This window comes from Salvelinus namaycush, chromosome 13 (genome assembly GCF_016432855.1).
Source record: "Salvelinus namaycush isolate Seneca chromosome 13, SaNama_1.0, whole genome shotgun sequence".
Lineage (NCBI taxonomy): Eukaryota > Metazoa > Chordata > Actinopteri > Salmoniformes > Salmonidae > Salvelinus > Salvelinus namaycush.
Genome location: NC_052319.1, coordinates 74130 through 93897, shown reverse-complemented (window position 1 = coordinate 93897; position 19768 = coordinate 74130). Strand labels below are relative to the sequence as shown.

General features: G+C 43.6%; 1 protein-coding gene across 1 annotated transcript in view; it reads left to right on the top strand.

Moving 5' to 3' along the window:
• si:ch211-168k14.2 (phospholipase D1) overlaps window positions 1-19768 on the top strand; it is a gene marked incomplete at its 3' end in the record, with an annotated part of 103843 nt that overhangs the window by 62667 nt on the left and 21408 nt on the right. Inside the window, 10 exon segments of the mRNA XM_039006203.1 lie at window positions 380-472; window positions 1293-1384; window positions 1387-1429; window positions 1846-1926; window positions 2043-2124; window positions 2326-2418; window positions 10772-10982; window positions 14900-15018; window positions 15182-15527; window positions 15620-15675. Coding sequence (XP_038862131.1) covers window positions 380-472; window positions 1293-1384; window positions 1387-1429; window positions 1846-1926; window positions 2043-2124; window positions 2326-2418; window positions 10772-10982; window positions 14900-15018; window positions 15182-15527; window positions 15620-15675 — 1216 coding nt within the window.

Below are 19768 nucleotides of genomic sequence, written 5' to 3'. Positions count from 1 at the left end.
AGTGTTTTACAATGACAGTCTTTTGTGGTAGTTCAGTGTTTTACAATGACAGTCTGTGGTAGCTCAGTGTTTTACAATGACAGTCTTTAGTGGTAGTTCAGTGTTTTACAATGACAGTCTTTAGTTGTAGTTCAGTGTTCTACAATGTCAGTCTTTTGTGGTAGTTCAGTGTTTTACAATGGCAGTCTTTTGTGGTAGTTCAGTGTTTTACAGTGACAGTCTGTGGTAGTTCAGTGTTTTACAATGACATTATTTTGTGGTAGTTCAGTCTTTTACAATGACAGTGAAAGGTGAGCATTTTTGTTATGTGAGCTCTATGTACATTGATTGATGCAATTCTCTGTCATGCTGTTTTAATGTTTTATGTATGTATCTAAAGTGAAGGCCTGATCCTGAAGAAGTCAGGAGGAAACATGTTCCCTGTGTGTTACTGGTGTGGCTTCAACAGCGTGTGTTACTACTGGTCAAAGAGGTAAGAGGACGAATGTACGATTTACTGAACAGACCTTAATAGTATTGTTTTCCTTCAAATTCTTCAGCTGCACATGATTGAGGTTACCTGGTGCAATGCAACTAATGGAAAAGTCTTGTGAGTGTGTGTGTTTGTGTGGGCTTGTGTGTGTGTGTGTGTGTGTGTGTGTGTGTGTGTGTGTGTGTGTGTGTGTGTGTGTGTGTGTGTGTGTGTGTGTGTGTGTGTGTGTGTGTGTGTGTGTGTGTGTGTGTGTGTGTGTGTGTGTGTGTGCACGTGTACCTGCGTGTGCATGCATGTATGTTTTTGTTTGTATGTTTGTGCAAGTGCATTATACTACAGATGGCTAGTGGTGAAGGACTCTTTCATCCTCTACATGCGGCCAGAGGATGGCTAAGTAGGAACGGTCATTTTGTGTGACAAGGGCTTCCACATCAAGATAGGCACCCAGGACACAGGTGTCCGACATGGATTCACCATCGAGATACTCTGCAGGCACATTCAAAAGATACAAAAAAAATCACTCCCTAAGGCTGTGGTCAAAATTAGTGCAATTAATGGTGATTTCGGTGTGATTTGGATTTGACTTTGATATAATGTGCTGTACATCCCTTGAAGTGACTGAGCTGTCATACATTACTGCACATTCTGTCATTGATGTTGCATTTGGCAAATGCCACACGAAAAGTTTACTGATGACAAAAACATTTATACAAATTATATTGATACTATATTTGATACTATGGATGTTCATCAATTGCTGGTGTTCATTTATTAAATACATAAAATGTTTTATATTTTTTCTTTGACTTCTCTTCTTCAGGGCACTCACCATCAAGTGCTCCACATACAGGCAAGCTCGCTGGTGGAGTCACTCCATCGATGAGTTTGCTCAGAAGTATGGGATAGACTTCCTTTGGGATCCTTCGCTCCCATCAGAGAAAACACCAAAACACAATGGTGGAGAACATCCTTGATTTTCTCTCTGTGATGGCCAACCTTTTCTTGAAGGGCTTGCAATGCCTCCTGGTTTGTCAGTGAAATATCAGGCCATTAAAGTTATTTTGACATCAGACGACAGTAATTCAACATGGGCAAGCTATGTTTGTTATGTCCAATATGGTTCATTTTCTGTTTTGTGGCATGTTTATTAGTCTTTGATATTTGAGATCTTGGTATGTCAAATAGCATACCAACTTGTCTATAGTGTAACCTTCAGATGATATTGTAGATCTGCTGTTGATACCACAGAGAGATCTCTCTATCAGCTGATTGGTGCTTGTGTGTTTGACCCCAGGTCTCTTAGCCTGCTGAGATAAAGCCAAGGCATTTCATGGCTCATGCAACATGGCTCTGTAACTCTGTTACATTTGCAGGTCCGTCAACACAGTGGGCTACTTTGATGCCATCGCTGACGCCCTGGAAGGAGCCAAAGAGGAAATCTTCATCACAGCCTGGCGGGAAACAGAAAAGTTTTTTTTAGGATTGCATTTTTTGGGGCACTCAATTACTTCTGTCTGTGAATACCTTTTTTGTTGATATTGTTGATTATTGGAATCACATTCTCTTTCAGGTTTAGTCCTGAAATCTTCTTAAAAAGGCTTGTGGTTGATGGGAACACCTGGAGATTGGATTATGTTCTGAAGCGTAAAGCAGTACGTATTACTAGTGGTGAGAGGAGCATGGATTATCAATGATTTACAGTATGGTCCAAATGACTTAATTCCATTAAATGTTTTCTATTGCGATTGACTGAATTACATAGTTTAGTAAACTACTGTATATGTTTGACATTACATGTAATGTATGCTATGGGAAGCCATCTGTATGCATGGTCATTTATTATGTCCCTACAGGAGCAGAGGGTTAATATCTGTGTGGCAGTTATTCTGGGACTGAACAGAGAGTATACCAAGAGAACCCTCATGGGCCTCCACCCAAACATCCGAGTAAAAGAACCTGCATGGGCCTCCACCCAAACATCAGAGTAAGAGAACCCTCATGGGCCTAGACCAATGTTCCGTCCAAAAAATTAAACACTGATCAAATTGCAGGTCTGCTGAGCGCAGACTTGAATGTTGAGAAAAATCTGTGCAACTTCCATGGCATGTTTACTGTGAACACTGAGGCTGTACCTACTTTAAGTTACAGTTTCAGACAGTGATCAAGCAGGCTACCAGAGAGGCCTACCATTAAAAAAATGGAGAAAATGCATAACATTTTAACATAGAAATAGCTATTCTATCATTCAGCCTACAGTAGCAGCCAATGTGTGGTGTTCAATGTAGGCCTACATTCCATGGGACTTTTGAAAGAATCATGCATGGCTTGACATTAACCTGTTTATCCACTTGTCCTTCAGACAAGGAGGTGACTGAACATGTTGCTGTGCTGTTTATCGCAAGAAACCACTTCACAAAATAAAATGCATTATTATTCCATTATTACAGACAATCTGTCACGTTCTGACCATAGTTCTTGTGTGTTTTACTTGTTTTAGTGTTGGTCAGGACGTGAGCTGGGTGGGCATTCTATGTTGTGTGTCTAGTTTGTCTGTTTCTATGTTTGGCCTAATATGGTTCTCAATCAGAGGCAGGTGTTTTGTGTTGTCTCTGATTGGGAATCATATTTAGGTGGCTTGTTTTGTGTTGGGGGTTGTGGGTGGTTGTTTCCTGTCTTTGTGTTCGTTTCACCAGAGAGGACTGTTTCGGTTTGCCACGTTTGTTATTTTGTATTTTGTTAAGTGTTCACAGTTTCGTTTATTAAACATGTTGAGCACTGGCTACGCTGCGTGTTGGTCCGATCCCTGCTACACCTTCTCTTCTCGTGAAGAGGAGAAAGGCTGCCGTTACACAATCAGACAAATTGCTGACTACATCTTTATCTGGGCTAATAACGCAAAACAATATGAATGCAGCTCTTGCTTTTATCTCAAAACAAGCACATCTACTCACAACTGCTCATGCAGTAAACATAGTCCAGTTCAAAGTGAATAGCACAAATCCATGTATGGCAATGGTCTATTTGCATATAGGCCTACTGCAGCTCTGATTGGTTACGCTGCACCGGTCTGTGTAAGAGTACTGGCTGAGTCGTGTGTGTCAATGCAGTAGAATCGTGCTTTGATGCCTTCTGCCTACAACAATATCTCTTGCATAGTTAATTTTGCATACTAAGTCTTGCATAGTTTATTTTGTTTCGGTAGTTGTGTTGAAAGTGGCTAATATTGCATTAATTCGATCACAATTCCCACAGTAAAGGGAAACGTTGACACTCTTAACTAAGGGGGAATTTGCTAGAAAGTTAAATCTCGTGCTTCTCTGCATGGGCTGATATATCTTCTTCGTGGCAGTCCTTAGAGGGAACATTGGCCTAGACTACACCCCAACATCAGGTTGAAGGAACCATCATCGACCTACACTTCACCAAAACATCAGAGTAAGGGACCCGTTATACGCCTACACACAAACATGAGGGTAAGAGATCCATCATAGGGCTACACTACACCCAAACATCATGGACCTAAACCAGGGTTTCCCAAATAACTGGAGTTATTTCTAGATACAATGACACACTGTATATTCAACCCACTGTGAGAACATTGTTGTACTTGATTGTGAATCATAGACACAAACTGTTCAGCTGTTTTATATGTCACACTGATTAAAATAGAAGGTCACTGAAGCAGGAATCAAACAATGATAGAAATATCTCAAATCAAGTTGTATTTGTCACATGTGCCGAATACAACAGGTGTAGACTTTACCGTGAAATGTTTACTTACAAGCCCTTAACCAACAATGCAGTTTTAAGAAATATAGTTCAGTCATTATTTAATAAATAAGCTCAAGTTAAAAAAGTAACACAACAAAATAACAGTAACGAAGCTATTTAGAACAGCAGAGAGAACAGTCTATGACTTGGGTGAATGGAGTCTTTGACAGTTTTTTGGGCCTTCCTCTGATACCGCCTAGTATAGAGGTCCTGGATGGCAGGAAGCTTGGCCCCAGTGATGTACTGGGCCATATGCACTACCTTCTGCAGCGCCTTACAGTCGGATGCCTAGCAGTTCCCATACCAGGTGGTGATGCAACCGGCCAGGATGCTCTTGATGGTGCAGCTGTAGAACTTTTTCAGAACCCATGCCAAATATTTTCAGTTACCTTAAAATCAAATCAAATTTTACTGGTCACATACACATGGTTAGCAGATGTTAATACGAGTGTAGCGAAATGCTTGTGCTTCTAGTTCCGACCATGCAGTAATATCTAACAAGTAATCTAACAATTTCACAACAACTACCTTTTACACACAAGTGTAAAGGAATGCATAAGAATATGTACATATAAATATATGGATGAGCGATGGCCGAACTGCATAGGCAGATGCAGTAGATGGTATAGAGTACAGTATATACATATGAGATGAGTAATGTAGGGTATGTAAACATTATATAAAGTGGCATTGTTTAAAGTGACTAGTGATACATTTATTACATCCAATTTTTTATTATTAAAGTGGCTAGAGATTTGAGTCATTATGTTGGCAGCAGCCACTAAATGTTAGTGATGGCTGTTTAACAATCTGATTGCCTTAAGATAGAAACTGTTGATCAGTCTCTCGGTCCCAGCTTTGATGCATCTGTACTGAACTCGCCTTCTGGATGATAGCGGGGTGAACAGGCAGTGGCTCGGGTGGTTGTTGTCCTTGATGATCTTTTTGGCCTTCCTGTGACATCGGGTGGTGTAGGTGTCCTGGAGGGCAGGTAGTTTTCCCCCGGTGATGCACTGTGCAGATCTCACTACCCTCTGGAGAGCCTTACGTTTGTGGGCGGAGCAGTTGCCGTACCAGGCGGTGATATAGCCCGACAGGATGCTCTTGATTGTACATCTGTAAAAGTTTGTGAGTGTTTTTGGTGACAAGCCAATTTCTTTAGCCTCCTGAGGTTGAAGAGGCGCTGTTGCGCCTTCTTCACCACGCTGTCTGTGTGGGAGGATCATTTCAGTTTGTCCGTGATGTGTACGCCAAGGAACTTAAAACGTTCCACCTTCTCCACTACTGTCCCGTTGATGTGGATAGGGGGGTGCTCCCTCTGCTGTTTCCTGAGGTCCAAGATCATCTCCTTTGTTTTGTTGACATTGAGTGTGAGGTTATTTTCCTGACACCACACTCTGAGGGCCCTCACCTCTTCCCTGTAGGCCATCTTGTAGTTGTTGGTAATCAAGCCTACCACTGTAGTGTTGTCAACAAACTTGATGATTGAGTTGGAGGCGTGCATGGCCACGCAGTCGTGGGTGAACAGGGAGTACAGGAGAGGGCTGAGAACGCACACTTGTGGGGCCCCAGTGTTGAGGATCAGCGGGGTGGAGATGTTGTTTCCATCTGGGAGCGTCCTGTCAGAAAGTCCAGGACCCAGTTGAACAGGGCGGGGTCGAGACCCAGGGTCTCGAGCTTATTGACGAGTTTGGAGGGTACTATGGAATTAAATGTTGAGCTGTAGTTGATGAACAGCATTCTTACATAGGTTTTCCTCTTGTCCAGATGGGTTAGGGAAATGTGCAGTGTGATTGCGATTGCGTCGTCTGTGGACCTATTGGGGCGGTAAGCAAATTGGAGTGGGTCTAGGGTGTCAGGTAGGGTGGAGGTGATATGATCCTTGACTAGTCTTTCAAAGCACTTCATGATGACGGAAGTGAATGTTACGGGGCAATAGTCGTTTGTTCTCCTTAGGGAGAATAGGCGTTGTCGTGCCCTCTTTACCACTGTCTTGGTGTGTTTGGACCATGATAGTTTGTTGGTGATGTGGACACCAAGGATCTTGAAGCTCTCGATCCACTCCAGTACAGCCCTGTCGTTGTGAAAGGGGGCGTGTTCAGCCCTCCTTTTCCTGTAGTTCACGATCAGCTCCTTTGTCTTGCTCACGATGAGGGAGAGTTTGTTGTCCTGGCACCACATTGCCAGGTCGCTGACCTCCTTGCTATAGGCTGTCTCATCTTTGTTGATGATAAGGCCTAGCACCGTTGTGTCGTCAGCAAAGTCAATGAGGGTGTTGGAGTTGTGCTTGGCCACACAGTCGTGGGTGAACAGGGAGTACAAGAGGGGACTAAGAATACACCCCTGAGGGGCCCCCCTGTTGAGGATCAGCATGGCAGATATGTTGCTGCCCTCCCTTACCACCTGGGGGTGACCCATCAGGAAGTCAAGGATCCAGTTGCAGAGGGTGTTTAGTCCCAGGGTCCTTAGCTTAGTGATGAGCTTTGAGAACACTATGATGTTGATTGCTGAGCTGTAGTCAATGAACAGCATTCTCTCATAGGTATTATTTTGTCCAGGTGGGAAAAGCCTGTGTGAAGTGCAATTGAGATTGCATCATCGGTGGTTCTGTTGGGGCACTATGCGATTTGGAGTGGTTCTAGCATTTCCGGGATGATGGAGTTGATGTGAAACATGACCAGCCTTTCAAAACACTTCATGGATACCAACATGAGTGCTACAGTCATTTGGTCTGTGCATGCTCTGAGTACACTCCTGGTAATCAATCTGGCCCCATTACCTTTTGAATGTTGACCTGTTTAAAATGTTTTCCTCACATTGGCTACCAAGTGTGATCACACAGTCGTCCGTAACAGCTGGTGCTCTCATGCATGCTTCAGTGTTGCTTTCCTCGAAGTGAACATAAAAGGCTTTTAGCACATCTGGTAGGCTCTGGGCAGCTCACTGGGCAGCTCACGGCTGGGTATTCCCTTTGTAGTCCATAATAGTCCATAATAGTTTCCAAGCCCTGTCACATCCAACAAGCGTCGGAGCCGGTGTAGGAGGATTCAATCTTAGTCCTGTATTGAGGCTTTGCCTGTTTGATGGTTCATCTGAGGGCATAGTGGGATTTCTTATAAGCGTCCGGATTATTGTCCCGCTCCTTGAAAGCGGCAGCTCTAGCCTTTAGCTCGGTCCGAATGTTGCCTGTAATCCATGGCTTCTGGTTGGGATATGTACGTACGGTCACTGTGGGGACAACGTCATTCGATGCACTTATTGATGAAGTCGGTGACTGAGGTGGTATGCTCCTCAATGCCATTGGATGAATCCAGTCTGTGCTAGCAAAATAGTCCTTTAGCGTTGCATTCGCGTCATCTCACCACTTCCTTATTCAGCGAGTCACTGGTGCTTCCTGCTTTAGTTTTTTCTTGTAAGCAGGAATCAGGAGGATATAATTATAGTCAGATTTGCCAAATGGAGGGCGAGGGAGAGCTTTGTACTTGTCTCTGTGTGTGGAGTAAAGGTGGTCTAGAGTTTTTTTCCTCCGGTTGCACATCTGACATGCTGGTAGAATTGAGGCTAAACGGATATCAGTTTGCCTGCATTAAAGTCACCTGCCACTAGGTGCGCCGCTTCTTGATGAGTATTTTCTTGTTTGTGGTGGTAAATAGACAGCTATGAAAAACATAGATGAAAACTAGTGTAGTCCATGGCTTATCATGAGGTAGTCTACCTCAGGCGAGCAAAACCTTGAGACTTCCTTAACATTAGACATCGCACAACAGTTGTTTTTGACAAATGGACACACACCACCACCACATCTGCATATCTTCCCAAGTGTTTTGAGAATCCTGTCCCTGGAGCACACACACACACACAGACAGACAGACACACACACACACACCATCAGGGTCCAGGAATACCTCTAATTCCCAGCTGGTGTGTGTCGGAGTTCCTTTGTGTGTGTGCGTGTGCGTGTGCGTGTGCGTGTGTGTGTGTGTGTGATACTTCCCAGCTCTCTGCCAGTGCTGTCATGAGATAATGTGACAGGGTGTCAATCATGCCAGGTCCCGCGGTGCCATGGCGACAAGAGCATTTCTCAGGCGGAATGCTTTCGAGAGCAACACCAGTGTGAAAGAAGCAGCAAGGACCAATAATACTACAATACAAACAAACCCACCACCGCCAGATTTTTTGTCAACCCCTTCCCCTTGAACCCATCCCACAAATTCCATCTGGCCAATACACACGCACCCACATAGCATTCCTTCCACATTCCGAGAGGGATACCTATCCCATTACAAATCCCAGTGGGGGGTCCGAGTCCAAATAAAGTGATCGCCCTCCATGTCCCTAAAAGAGAGCCTTCCGTGGGTATTCGTCACTTGATATAATTATCCATCCCCAACCCCTCCCCTCCCTTCCCTCTACCCACAGGCCTGCATGGCAGAACCTGTCAGGGCACAGCCCTCTGCCAGCCTGCGTCATGATGTATTGTGATGTGGCATTCACTCTCTCGGGGACGTTGGGGCAGGCAGGACTCAGACACCTGTGAAGGAAGAGGATACATTTGATCTGGAGGGACAAGTCATCTCTCGAGTAGTCTATGGAACTGATGCTTTTTGGTAGGGGAGAGGGGGAGGGAGTGCTTGACACTGTGACAGACAATTCTTGGAAAAGAAGTGGAAAGAAGTATATGGGGAAAGAAGTAACAACTCAATGGCCTTGTGGTTAGTATGTCTGCCGTTAGTTTGGAAGGTTGGGGGTTTGATCACCAGTCGAATCATACCAGACTCTTAAGATGGGACCGATTGCCTCCTTGCTTAGCGTTCAGCATAAAGAAGATGGATTGGGGGAAAGCATCCTGTCAAGGGGGCCTTATTTACTTTTTACCCATTTTTCTCCTCAATTTCGTGATATCCAATTGGTAGTTACAGTCTTGTCCCATCGCTACAACTCCCGTATGGACTCGGGAGAGGCGAAGGTCGAGAGCCATGCCACACTGCTTCTTGACACACTGTTCGCTTAACCCGGAAGCCAGCCGCACCAATGTGCAACCGGCCCGCCATAGGAGTTGCTAGAGTGCGATGGGACAAGGACATCCCGGCCTGCCATACCCTCCCCTAACCCGGACGAAGCTGAGACAATTGTGCATCGCGTCATGGGTCTCCCGGATCTGTAGTGACGCCTGCAGTACCTTCGACTGCTGCGCCATCTGGGAGGCCCTAAGGGGGTATACTTGTACATCAAGCTGCCTCACGCTACAGAAACAGGAGATATGTTTATTCCCTATGGGCCCTTTCTGGCTCGGACAAGGCTTTCTTTATGTAAGAAAGGTTGAATATATTCCTCTTTCGAAAGCGCAGTAAATATATATTGATTAGACGATAGACGTTGTGTGCTCAGTCCTCTCCTGTACTTCTTGTTCACCCATGACTGCGTGGTCATGCACGCCTCCAAATGAATCATCAAGTTTGCAGACGACACAACAGTATCGGCAACAATGACGACACAGCCTACAGGGAGAAGGTGAGGGCACTCGGAGTGTGGTGTCAGGAAAACAACCTCTCATTCAACGTCAACAAAACAAAGGAGATGATCATGGACTTCAGGAAACAGCAGAGGGAGCACCCCCTATCGACATCGAAGGGACAGCAGTGAAGAAGGTGGAAAGTTTTAAGTTCCTCTGCGTACACATCAGACATACTGAAATGGTCCACCCACACAGATAGTGTGGTGAAGAAGGTGCAACAGTGCCTATTCAACCTCAGGAGGCTGAAGAAATTTGGCTTGTCACCCAAAACCATGACAAACTTTTACAGATGCACAATCGAGAGCATCCTGTCGGGCTGTATCACAGCCTGGTACGGCAACTGCACCGCCCTCAACCGTAAGACTCTCCAGAGGGTGGTGCGGTCTGCACAACGCATCACCAGGGGTAAACACCTGTCATCCAGTACACATACAGCACCCGATGTCACAGGAACGGCAAAAAGATCATCAAGGACAACAACCACCCGAGCCACTGCCTGTTCACACCGCTATCATCCAGAAGGCGAGGTCAGTACAGGTGCATCAAAGCTGTGACCGAGAGATTAAGAAGCAGCTTCTATCTCAAGGCCATCAGCCTGCTAAACAGTAATCCCTAACTCAGAGAGGCTGCTGCCTACATTGAGACCCAATCACTGGACACTTTAATAAATGGATGCGATAGATGATAGTAATTGTTTTGCCCTCTTTGCTAAAGAAAATTTTACACTGTCACCACCTCACGTAAAGACATCGATGCAGTAGATGCAGTCCAAAAGATACTCTGGCACTTCAGAAATTAGAATTAAATGTTTCTTAATCATTTAACCTGCTGCAACCATAATCAAGGTCAGACCTGGGTTCAAATACCATTTGTCTTCTTTCAAACACTTTTGCCTGCCTGTAGTCCAAGATGGGTGGGGTTTGCACTGTTGGTACTATTCCATTGTGGCATGGAAAGCTCAATCAGGTGTGCCTAGATCTGATTGGGGAACCTTTATTCTCTGTCTCTATTAGGTGATTGGGCACCCTGACCATGAACCCACTACTGCCCTGTTGTGGGCGCACCACAAAAAGACTGTGGTGATTGATCAATCGCTGGCTTTCCTGGGAGGCATTTATCTGGCCTACGGGTACTGGGATGACTCCCAGCACAGACTCACTGATGTGGGCAGTGTGCGGAGGAGTCCCCAGCCCAGCCCTCTCCCCCAGCTCCACCAGAATATGTGTTACCGTTCTGGTCCTCTGTGTGGCTAGAGACTGTACTAGCCTATTGATGTCCTCAACATCAACTACTTTGTCTTCAGGTATTCGCCAAGGTTACTGCGCCAGAGTAATCCTAGTCTAGCCTAGCCTAGCTCATCCCAACCCAGGCCATCCCAATCCTAGTCCTTGCCCTACACTTTGAAAAAAAGGGTTCCAAAAGGGTTCTGCGGCTGTCCCCATACGAACACCTCTTTTGGGTTCCAGGTAGAACCCTCTATTTGGTTTCCGTATAGAACCATACATGGAACCCGAAAGGGGTTCTTCAGATGGTTCTCCTATGGGGACAGCCAAAAAACACTTTTAATTCTTGATAGCACCTTTTTTTGTAGTGTAGCCATAGCTAAGTAGCTCAAACCTAGCCAAGCTCATGAAACAAACCATTGTTTCGGACTGATAACCATTGTTTTGGACAGATGGTCACTGGTCTTTCCTTCATCAAAGTAGATTTGGTTGACAGACTTCAGTCTTCATCTGATTTTCCCAATACACTTGAGGAATACTTATTTGCCGGTGGCTTACAGTGGGGCACCAAAGTTTGTCCACACAGGTCTGACCACCATCTGGGGTCTGGGTCTGGAGCAGTGCTGCATGGGTGGCATCTCCACAACAGCTGGGTGTGGGGGATGACCGTCAGACTTTGCCACACGTCAAACCATAAGACACGCACCTGCCTGACAGCTGACTGATGAAAACACAGTGCCGTAGCCACCAAATTTTTAACAGGGATCTAAGTGGATGGTCGCTTTTGCGAGATCTCCACACAACTCAGACTTTAGCGTAATTCATGCATTGATGTCAATGGGAGATTTGCATGCAGGTTTCATGTATGGCTCTCGAGACGTTCCATTTGTACTTTACCGGTATATCTATTTGTTTACCTTTATTTCACCTAGTAAATTGATAGATAGTGCAAGTGAGAAGGTGTGCTAATGACTGAGTGACGAGCAGATGCATGTTTCAGTGTCAAAACTAAAACTACTTTGATAATGAATGTACGTACAGTACACTAAAATCATCCATACACTGGAAAGAGGTTGCTGTAAATTTGACAGTAACTGAAAGGCAAGTCAGTTACTGTATTTCAGATGGCGGTACACCTTGTAATTTCAATGCAGTATCAAAGCAAGTACTATTAAATGACAAACAGTAAGACAATACAGTCAAATTGAATGTATTATACTGTAAAAAGTAAATTCTACTATAATCGTAAATCGTAATGGATGAATGAATGAATGAATTAAATTAATTGATGGGGTTTGTATTTCACAGTATTTTCCATTGGATTGGCAATTATAGTATTTCAATGAATGTTTGCACTTCTAATGCCTTCATAAAGGCTTCCAAACTGGCAGTGACTATAGGGCAAAATAGACCAAAAGAACATGGCAAAATGCTCAACCATTAAAACCTCATCAGGCCCAAGGACCCCAGCAAAAATAAGCGTTTTTTCACTACTTTCATTTATCTGCATGTGAAGTCCTTATATTTAGCACCCCAATTAAGTGTCTTGCCATTTTCTTTTCAGGGCGACCAGGGCTACAAGTAGAACAAAAACTATTTGACATAAACAGTTTCATTCACGAGTTTTATTGACAAATGTCAATAAATAAATATGGTCTGCCATGCAAAAACCTGATTAAAAAGAATTTACAAGAATGCTGTCAGTACATAAATAGTTTGCTCAGTGTGAATGTATGTCCAACTAGAAAGTGACAACTGTGTGGAGTTTGGAGTTTGTGACAGCAACTATGTGAGCTTATTACAGTATTATAGACACTATGTCCTGGTATTTCCTGTGAAATTATATCTAGAAGAACCCCTTACAGTATTATAGACACTATGGCCTGGTATTTCCTGTGATCTTCTATGTAGAGTAACTGCTTACAGTATTATAGACACTATGTCCTGGTATTTCCTGTGATCTTCTATGTAGAATAACTGCTTACAGTATACTAGACACTATGTCCTGGGATTTCCTATGATCTTCTATGTAGAAGAACCCCTTACAGTATTATATACACTATGTCCTGGTATTTTCTGTGATCTTCTATGTAGAAGAACCCCTTACAGTATTATGGACACTATGTCCTGGTATTTCCCGTAATATTCTATGTAGAAGAACTTCTTACAGTATTATAGACACTATGTCCTGGTATTTTCTGTGATCTTCTATGTAGAAGAACTCCTTTACTTCTAACTACTCTTGTGTGCCTTGTGAATGTCAAAGAGCAAAACAGATTGCATGTACGTGTTTGTGAGAGTCATATTGCTCAAATAATTTGACTCTAAGGATGTTTTTGTGAGAATACCCAGCCCCCGAACCCTTCGGGATCCGCCCTTGTCTTACAAAAAATGCTCTAGCTTAGCCCACGTTTATCACAGGGGTTAGAAGTCCAAAACGTGCAGGCGATACGATGGGACTCAAGGAGTTTTAAATGTTTAAGACTTACTGCCACTCCAGTCTGTCCCCTATACATTTTAAAATGATGGGGCACTATTACCACATATGTTAAATTGTTACATCACTCACTAACGGGTGCAAAAAATACATCCTCTTACAAGGCAAGCCTCAAAATATGTTAATGCACCCGCAACAATAATACCATGCACCCACTAGTGGTCAAATGGTTTTGGGCACTCCAAATATATGGTACGGTACTGTATTCTGTGGGGTAGAATTACAGGACCATTCGAAAACACAGCAATTATTTCCCAGCCTACAACATTTTTCCACAATGTATCATAATTTGCAGTATGCTGCAGTAAAACATTTCACAGTTGCTAATACACACGTTTCTTGTATAATTTACAGTTTTCCGTTACAGTGTCTATTCTTCTGCATATGTGTATATATATATATGTCAAAAGTATTTCTGCTGTGATTTGTTAGTGATTTAAATCATTTCTGGAGAGAAGTATTTTTGTTTTCCAGTTACCTAGCCACCGACAGAATCTCAGCAGTTAATTTTCCTATTATGGGGATCAATTTTGGGGCCCGTATATTCAGGTGGGTCGAGGGCTAATGTAAAATGGCAATTAGAGAGCCTCTAGGGTCCGCTTTGAAGGGCAGCTAACTCTCTCCTCTCCCTCATGTTCCCCCCTCCCTCATCTTCCTCCTCTTTCTCCCACCTCAACCCTCTCTTTCCTTGGGAGGCCTGCATTAAACATAAAGACCCTGCATGGATGAGTGAGTCAACAAATTACCACAGTCACTAAATGGAGAAATTATCTAGCCCTCTATACACCACCCCTTTCTCTCTCTCTTTCTCTCTGTCTCTCTGTATCTCTCTCTCACTCTCTCTCTCTCTCGCTCTCTCCGTCTCTCACTCTCTCTCTCATGGTTGACTGCTTGTATCCATCAACTCGGGGGGCCTCCCTGCCTGTAAAATATTGGCTAATACATATGAAACTGTTACAGCTGTTGGTCTAACCTTTGCGAGTGTCTCCTCCGGATCATAGAAATATTTGCACTTAATAAAATGATGCCTTCCAGGAGAATACGGCGCTGACATTTGCAACTTGTCAAATTGAGGCGACAGTGATGTTTTATGAGCCATTAGCACTCATATGTGAGAGACAATGTCCCCCTTACCCACGTTACTCTCTCATATCAGTCACTCTGCTTATCATAGCATGGTTTATATGGACGTACGCGATCATGTATTATGTATTATATCACAGCATACTGTATATTATAATGTTATTCCACTACTGTATTTATATTGTTGTATTGCTCATACTTCTTGATTTTGCTTGACAAGCTCAGGATACTTCCTCACTAAAACTACAAAAAGTATCCCAATAAATACTATGTCAAGAATTGTGTGGGAATTTGTACCCTTTACCTCTCCGTTCTTACACTGTGCTACCCTGTCAAAGTTCAAAGCTTTTTAATGACCTTGAAAGATTTTATCAAGGACTCTTTCCGTGTCTCTCCCCAGCAATCGGCTACTATTGCCAAGGAAGAGGAGGAGGAAGATGAGAGGAAGTATAGCGAGGTGGGGGATATTCTCACTGACCTGAAGAGGAGTCACAGTAGACATAGTCCTTCAGAGCATCGGGGGAGAGGGGGGGCAAGAGCTATAGGAGCCTCACCCCCCAGGGGCAGAGTTATGGGAGCCTCACCCTGCCTCTGGTGATGAGTCCTGGGTATGACCACAGCACTGTGGCAGCCCCAGTTGGCAGCCCCAGAGACTGAGTTACAGAGGCCTTGCCCAGAGAAAGACGCCTATAGATGCACAACAAAGGAATGTGGATGCCAACGCTGGCCACTCTAGTATTGACCACCAAGAGGAGAGCTATGGAAAAGCCCCCTTCCCTAGCAGGGAGCCCCAGAGTGGGTCTTTTGAAAAGGAGTGTCTTGCCCTTCCTGTAGTAACAGTGCCCGGGAATGGTGACAGTAATGTTGCCTTTCAAAGGGAGACCTATGAAAGCGCCCCCCACCCCAGGATCAGAAATCAAGTAGAGAGCAATGGAAGAGATGCCCTGCCCGGCATGAAGGAGAAGTGTGGGTGCTATGGAGGTCTTTGCCCTCGTACAGTGGAAGAGCTAGGGGAGGTCTATGGAAGACAAATCCTGCCCACTACCCACCTCCAACAGGGCAGCCTATGACTGTGTACCTCTCCAAAGCCTCTACCACCACTGCTCCGATTCAAGTGAGAGTAACCTGTATTTTTTTGGTATCTCTTTATGTGTCTCTGTCTGTCCGTCCATCCATCTGTATGTCTGCTCTTCCGTTCGTCAATCTGTCTGTCTGTCAGTCAATCAGCCCGTTCACAGTATGTTTTATAAGTATCTCTCTGTGCCTCTGTACTTCTATGTGTCTCTATGTATCCTGAAGAAAAATATAAACTTAACATACAAAAATGTTAAAGGTTTTACTGAGTTACAGTTCATATCAGGAAATCAGTCCTTTTAAATAAATTAATTAGGCCATAATCTATGGATTTCACATAACTGGGAATACAGATATGCATCTGTTGGTCACAGATACCTTAAAACTTCTTAGGGCTGCAATCCCGTTAACGGGATCAATATGACAACAGCCAGTGAAAGGGCAGGGCGCCAAATTCAAACAACAGACATCTCATAATTAAAATTCCTCAAGCATACACGTATTTCACACCATTTTAAAGATACACTTCTTGTTAATCCCACCACAGTGTCCGATTTCAAAAAGGCTTTACAGCGAAAGCACCACAAACGATTATGTTAGGTCACCGCCAAATCACAGAAAAACACAGCCATTTTTCCAGCCAAAGACAGGAGTCACAAAAAGCAGAAATAGAGATAAAATTAATCACTAACCTTTGATGATCTTCATCAGATGACACTCATAGGACTTCATGTTACACAATACATATATGTTTTGTTCGATAAAGTTCATATTTATATCCAAAAACCTCAGTTTACATTGGCGCCATGTTCAGAAATGCCTCCAAAAAATCCGGAGAAATTGCAGAGAGCCATATCAAATAACAGAAATACTCATCATAAACTTTGATGAAAGATACGTGTTTTACATAGAATTAAAGATAAACTTGTTCTTAATGCAATCACTGTGTCAGATTTCAAAAAAGCTTTACGGCAAAAGCACAATATTCAATAATCTGAGAACAGCGTTCAGCCACAAAAGCAAGCCATACAGTTACCCGCTAAATTGTGGAGTCAACAAAAGTCATAAATAGCATTATAAATCTTCACTTACCTCTGCTGATCTTCATCGGAATGCACTCCCAGGACTCCCACTTCAACAAGAAACGTTTGTTTTGTTCAGTAATGTCCATAATTTATGTCCAAATAGCTACTTTTGTTAGCGCGTTTGGTAAACAAATCCAAAGTCACGAAGCGCGATCACTAAAAGCAGACGAAATGTCAAAACGTTTCGTAACAGTCAGTAGAAACATGTCAAACAATGTATTGAATCAATCTTTAGGATGTTTTTAACATAAATCTTCAAAAATGTTCCAACTGGAGAATTATTTTGTCTTCAGAAGTGCGATGGAACAGAACTCGCTCTCACATGAACGCGCATGGTCAGCGCATGTACAGGTCATGATAGACCTTACTCAATCCCCTCTCCTTCGGCCCCACCTCACAGTCGAAGCATCAGACAAGGTTCTAAAGACTGTTGACATCTAGTGGAAGCCGTAGGAAGTGCAACATGACCCATATCCCACTGTGTATTCGATAAACGATGAGTTGAAAACCTACAGATTTCCCACTTCCTGGTTGGATTTTTCTCTCAGGTTATTGCCTGCCATATGAGTTCTGTTATACTCACAGACATCATTCAAACAGTTTTAGAAACGTCAGAGTGTTTTCTATCCAATACTAATAATAATATGCATGTATTAGCAACTGGGACTGAGCAGCAGGCAGTTTACTCTGGGCACCTTTTCATCCAAGCTACTCAATACTGCCCCTGCAGCCATAAGAAGTAAAAAAAAAAGTAGGGGCGTCGATCAGAAAATCAGTTAGTGTCTGGTGTGACCACAATTTGCCTCATGCAACACGACACATCTCCTTCACATAGAGTTGATCAGGCTGTTCACTGTGGTCTGTTGAATGTTGTCCCACTCCTCTTCAATGGCTGTGTGAAGTTGCTGAATACTGGCGGGAACTGGAACATGCTGTCATACGCATCAATCCAAAGCATCCCATACCTGCTCAATGGGTGACATGTCTGGTGAGTATGCATACCATAGAAGAACTGGGACATTTTCAGCTTCCAGGGATTGTGTATATATCCTTGGGACATGGGGCCGTGCCTTATCATGCTGAAACATGAGGTGATGGCGGCAGATGAATGGCACGACAATGGGTCTCAGGATCTCATCACGGTGTCTGTGTATTCACATTGCCATTGATAAAATGCAATTGTGTTTCATTGTCCACAGGTTATCCCTGCCCATACAATAACCCCACCACTACCATTGACATCAGCAAACCACTCACCCACACGACGCCATACACGCTGTCTGCCATCTGCCCGGTACCTTTGAAACCGGGATTCATATGTGAAGAGCACACTTCTCCAGCGTGGCGGTGGCCATCGAAAGTGAGCATTTACCCACTGAAGCCGTTACGACGTCGAACTGCAGTTAGGTCAAGACCCTCGAAGAGCACGCAGATGAGCTTCTGTGAGATGGTTTCTGACAGTTTGTGCAGATATTCTTCTGTTGTACAAACCCACAGTTTCATCAGCTGTCCGGATGATTGGTCTCAAACGATCCTGCAGGTGAAGAAGTGGTCTGCGGTTGTGAGGCCGGTTGGACGTACAGCCAAATTCTCTAAAACAACATTGGAATAGGCTTATGGTAGAGAAATAACATTACATTCTCTGGCAAAAGCTCTGGTGGACATCCCTGCAGTCAGCATACCAATTGTGCGCTCCCTCAAAACTTAAGAAATCTGTGGCATTGTGTTGTGTGACAAAACTGCACATTTTAGATGTCCCCAGCATAAGGAGCACTTATGTAATGATCATGCTGTTTAATCAGCTCCTTGGTATGCCACACCTGTAAGGTGAATGGATTATCTTTGCAAAGGCAAAATGCTCACTAGCAGGGATGTAAACACATTTGTGCAAAACATCTGAAAGAAATAAGCTTTTTGTGCGTATGGAACATTTCTGGGATCTTTTATTTCAGCTCATGAATCATGGGACCAACACTTTACCTGTTGCATTTATATTTTTGTCCAGTACACAGTATGTGCCTCTTTGAGCCTCTGTGTATATCTATGTATCTCCAGAAATGTATTTCTATCTCTGTATCTTCTCCATCTCAGAGAACTGCAGTAGCAATGCCAGCCTCAGCTTGAGGATGCTGTTTTATAGAGAATGGCACAACAAGTCTTTCACTGCACTCCAGTGAGTCTGACTCTCTATGTATTCACTACTCCCTGCCCTTGCCTTATGGTGAGTGATACAATTACATTAGGGGAGAGTGGGGTAAGTTGAGCCAAAGGAGTAAGTTAAGCCACCCTTGTTTCTAGGAAAGCATACTCAAAATTAATAATTTGATCAACTATTTAGGAAGAGGTCATCATGTCATGGTGTCTGTGAAGGAAGAAACCACATGGAAAAAGTTGTAAGCAAGTTAGGTCTAAAACAACTGATTTTCAGAGTCAAATTAATTTATTGTGTTAGAGGTTTCATGACGCTTGTATCTAAAACCAAAGTAGATCATTTTAAAAAGTAGATCAGTTGGGACTTGGGGTCTCTATAAACTTCTATATGAGGTCCTAAACCTAGAATTAAAGTGCATCCTTGTAGCTGTATGGGCTAATATAGTCCAAATGTTTGCCTTGGGGTAAGTTGAGCTACTGGCCATGGGGTAAATTGAGCCAATGGTTGAGCCAATGGCAAGTTGAGCCAAGAGACCAATTTTTTGAGTGTGGTTTTTATGCTTTTTTGTCTAAGTGGGTTTTCAAGCTTCTGAACATGGAGTGTCACATTGAGATTGACTTTGGAATTTATAGGTAGACTCAGCAACATGACGTTGCCATGAGCATCACCACTGATATTGGTCGTGTTTGAGTGGTAAGGCTAAAGCCTCCAACTGTAGATGAAAGTCGAAGAGTTAAGTCGGGCGAGGTGCATCTGTGTCAGCCGAAAGTCGGACACTAATGTCGTTTTCCAACAGCAATGCTCATATCAAAATGGTAGTGTTGCCAATGTTTATAAAATGTTTGTTGAAATGAACATGTACAGTGTCTAACCCCCATATTACACACTCACAAAAT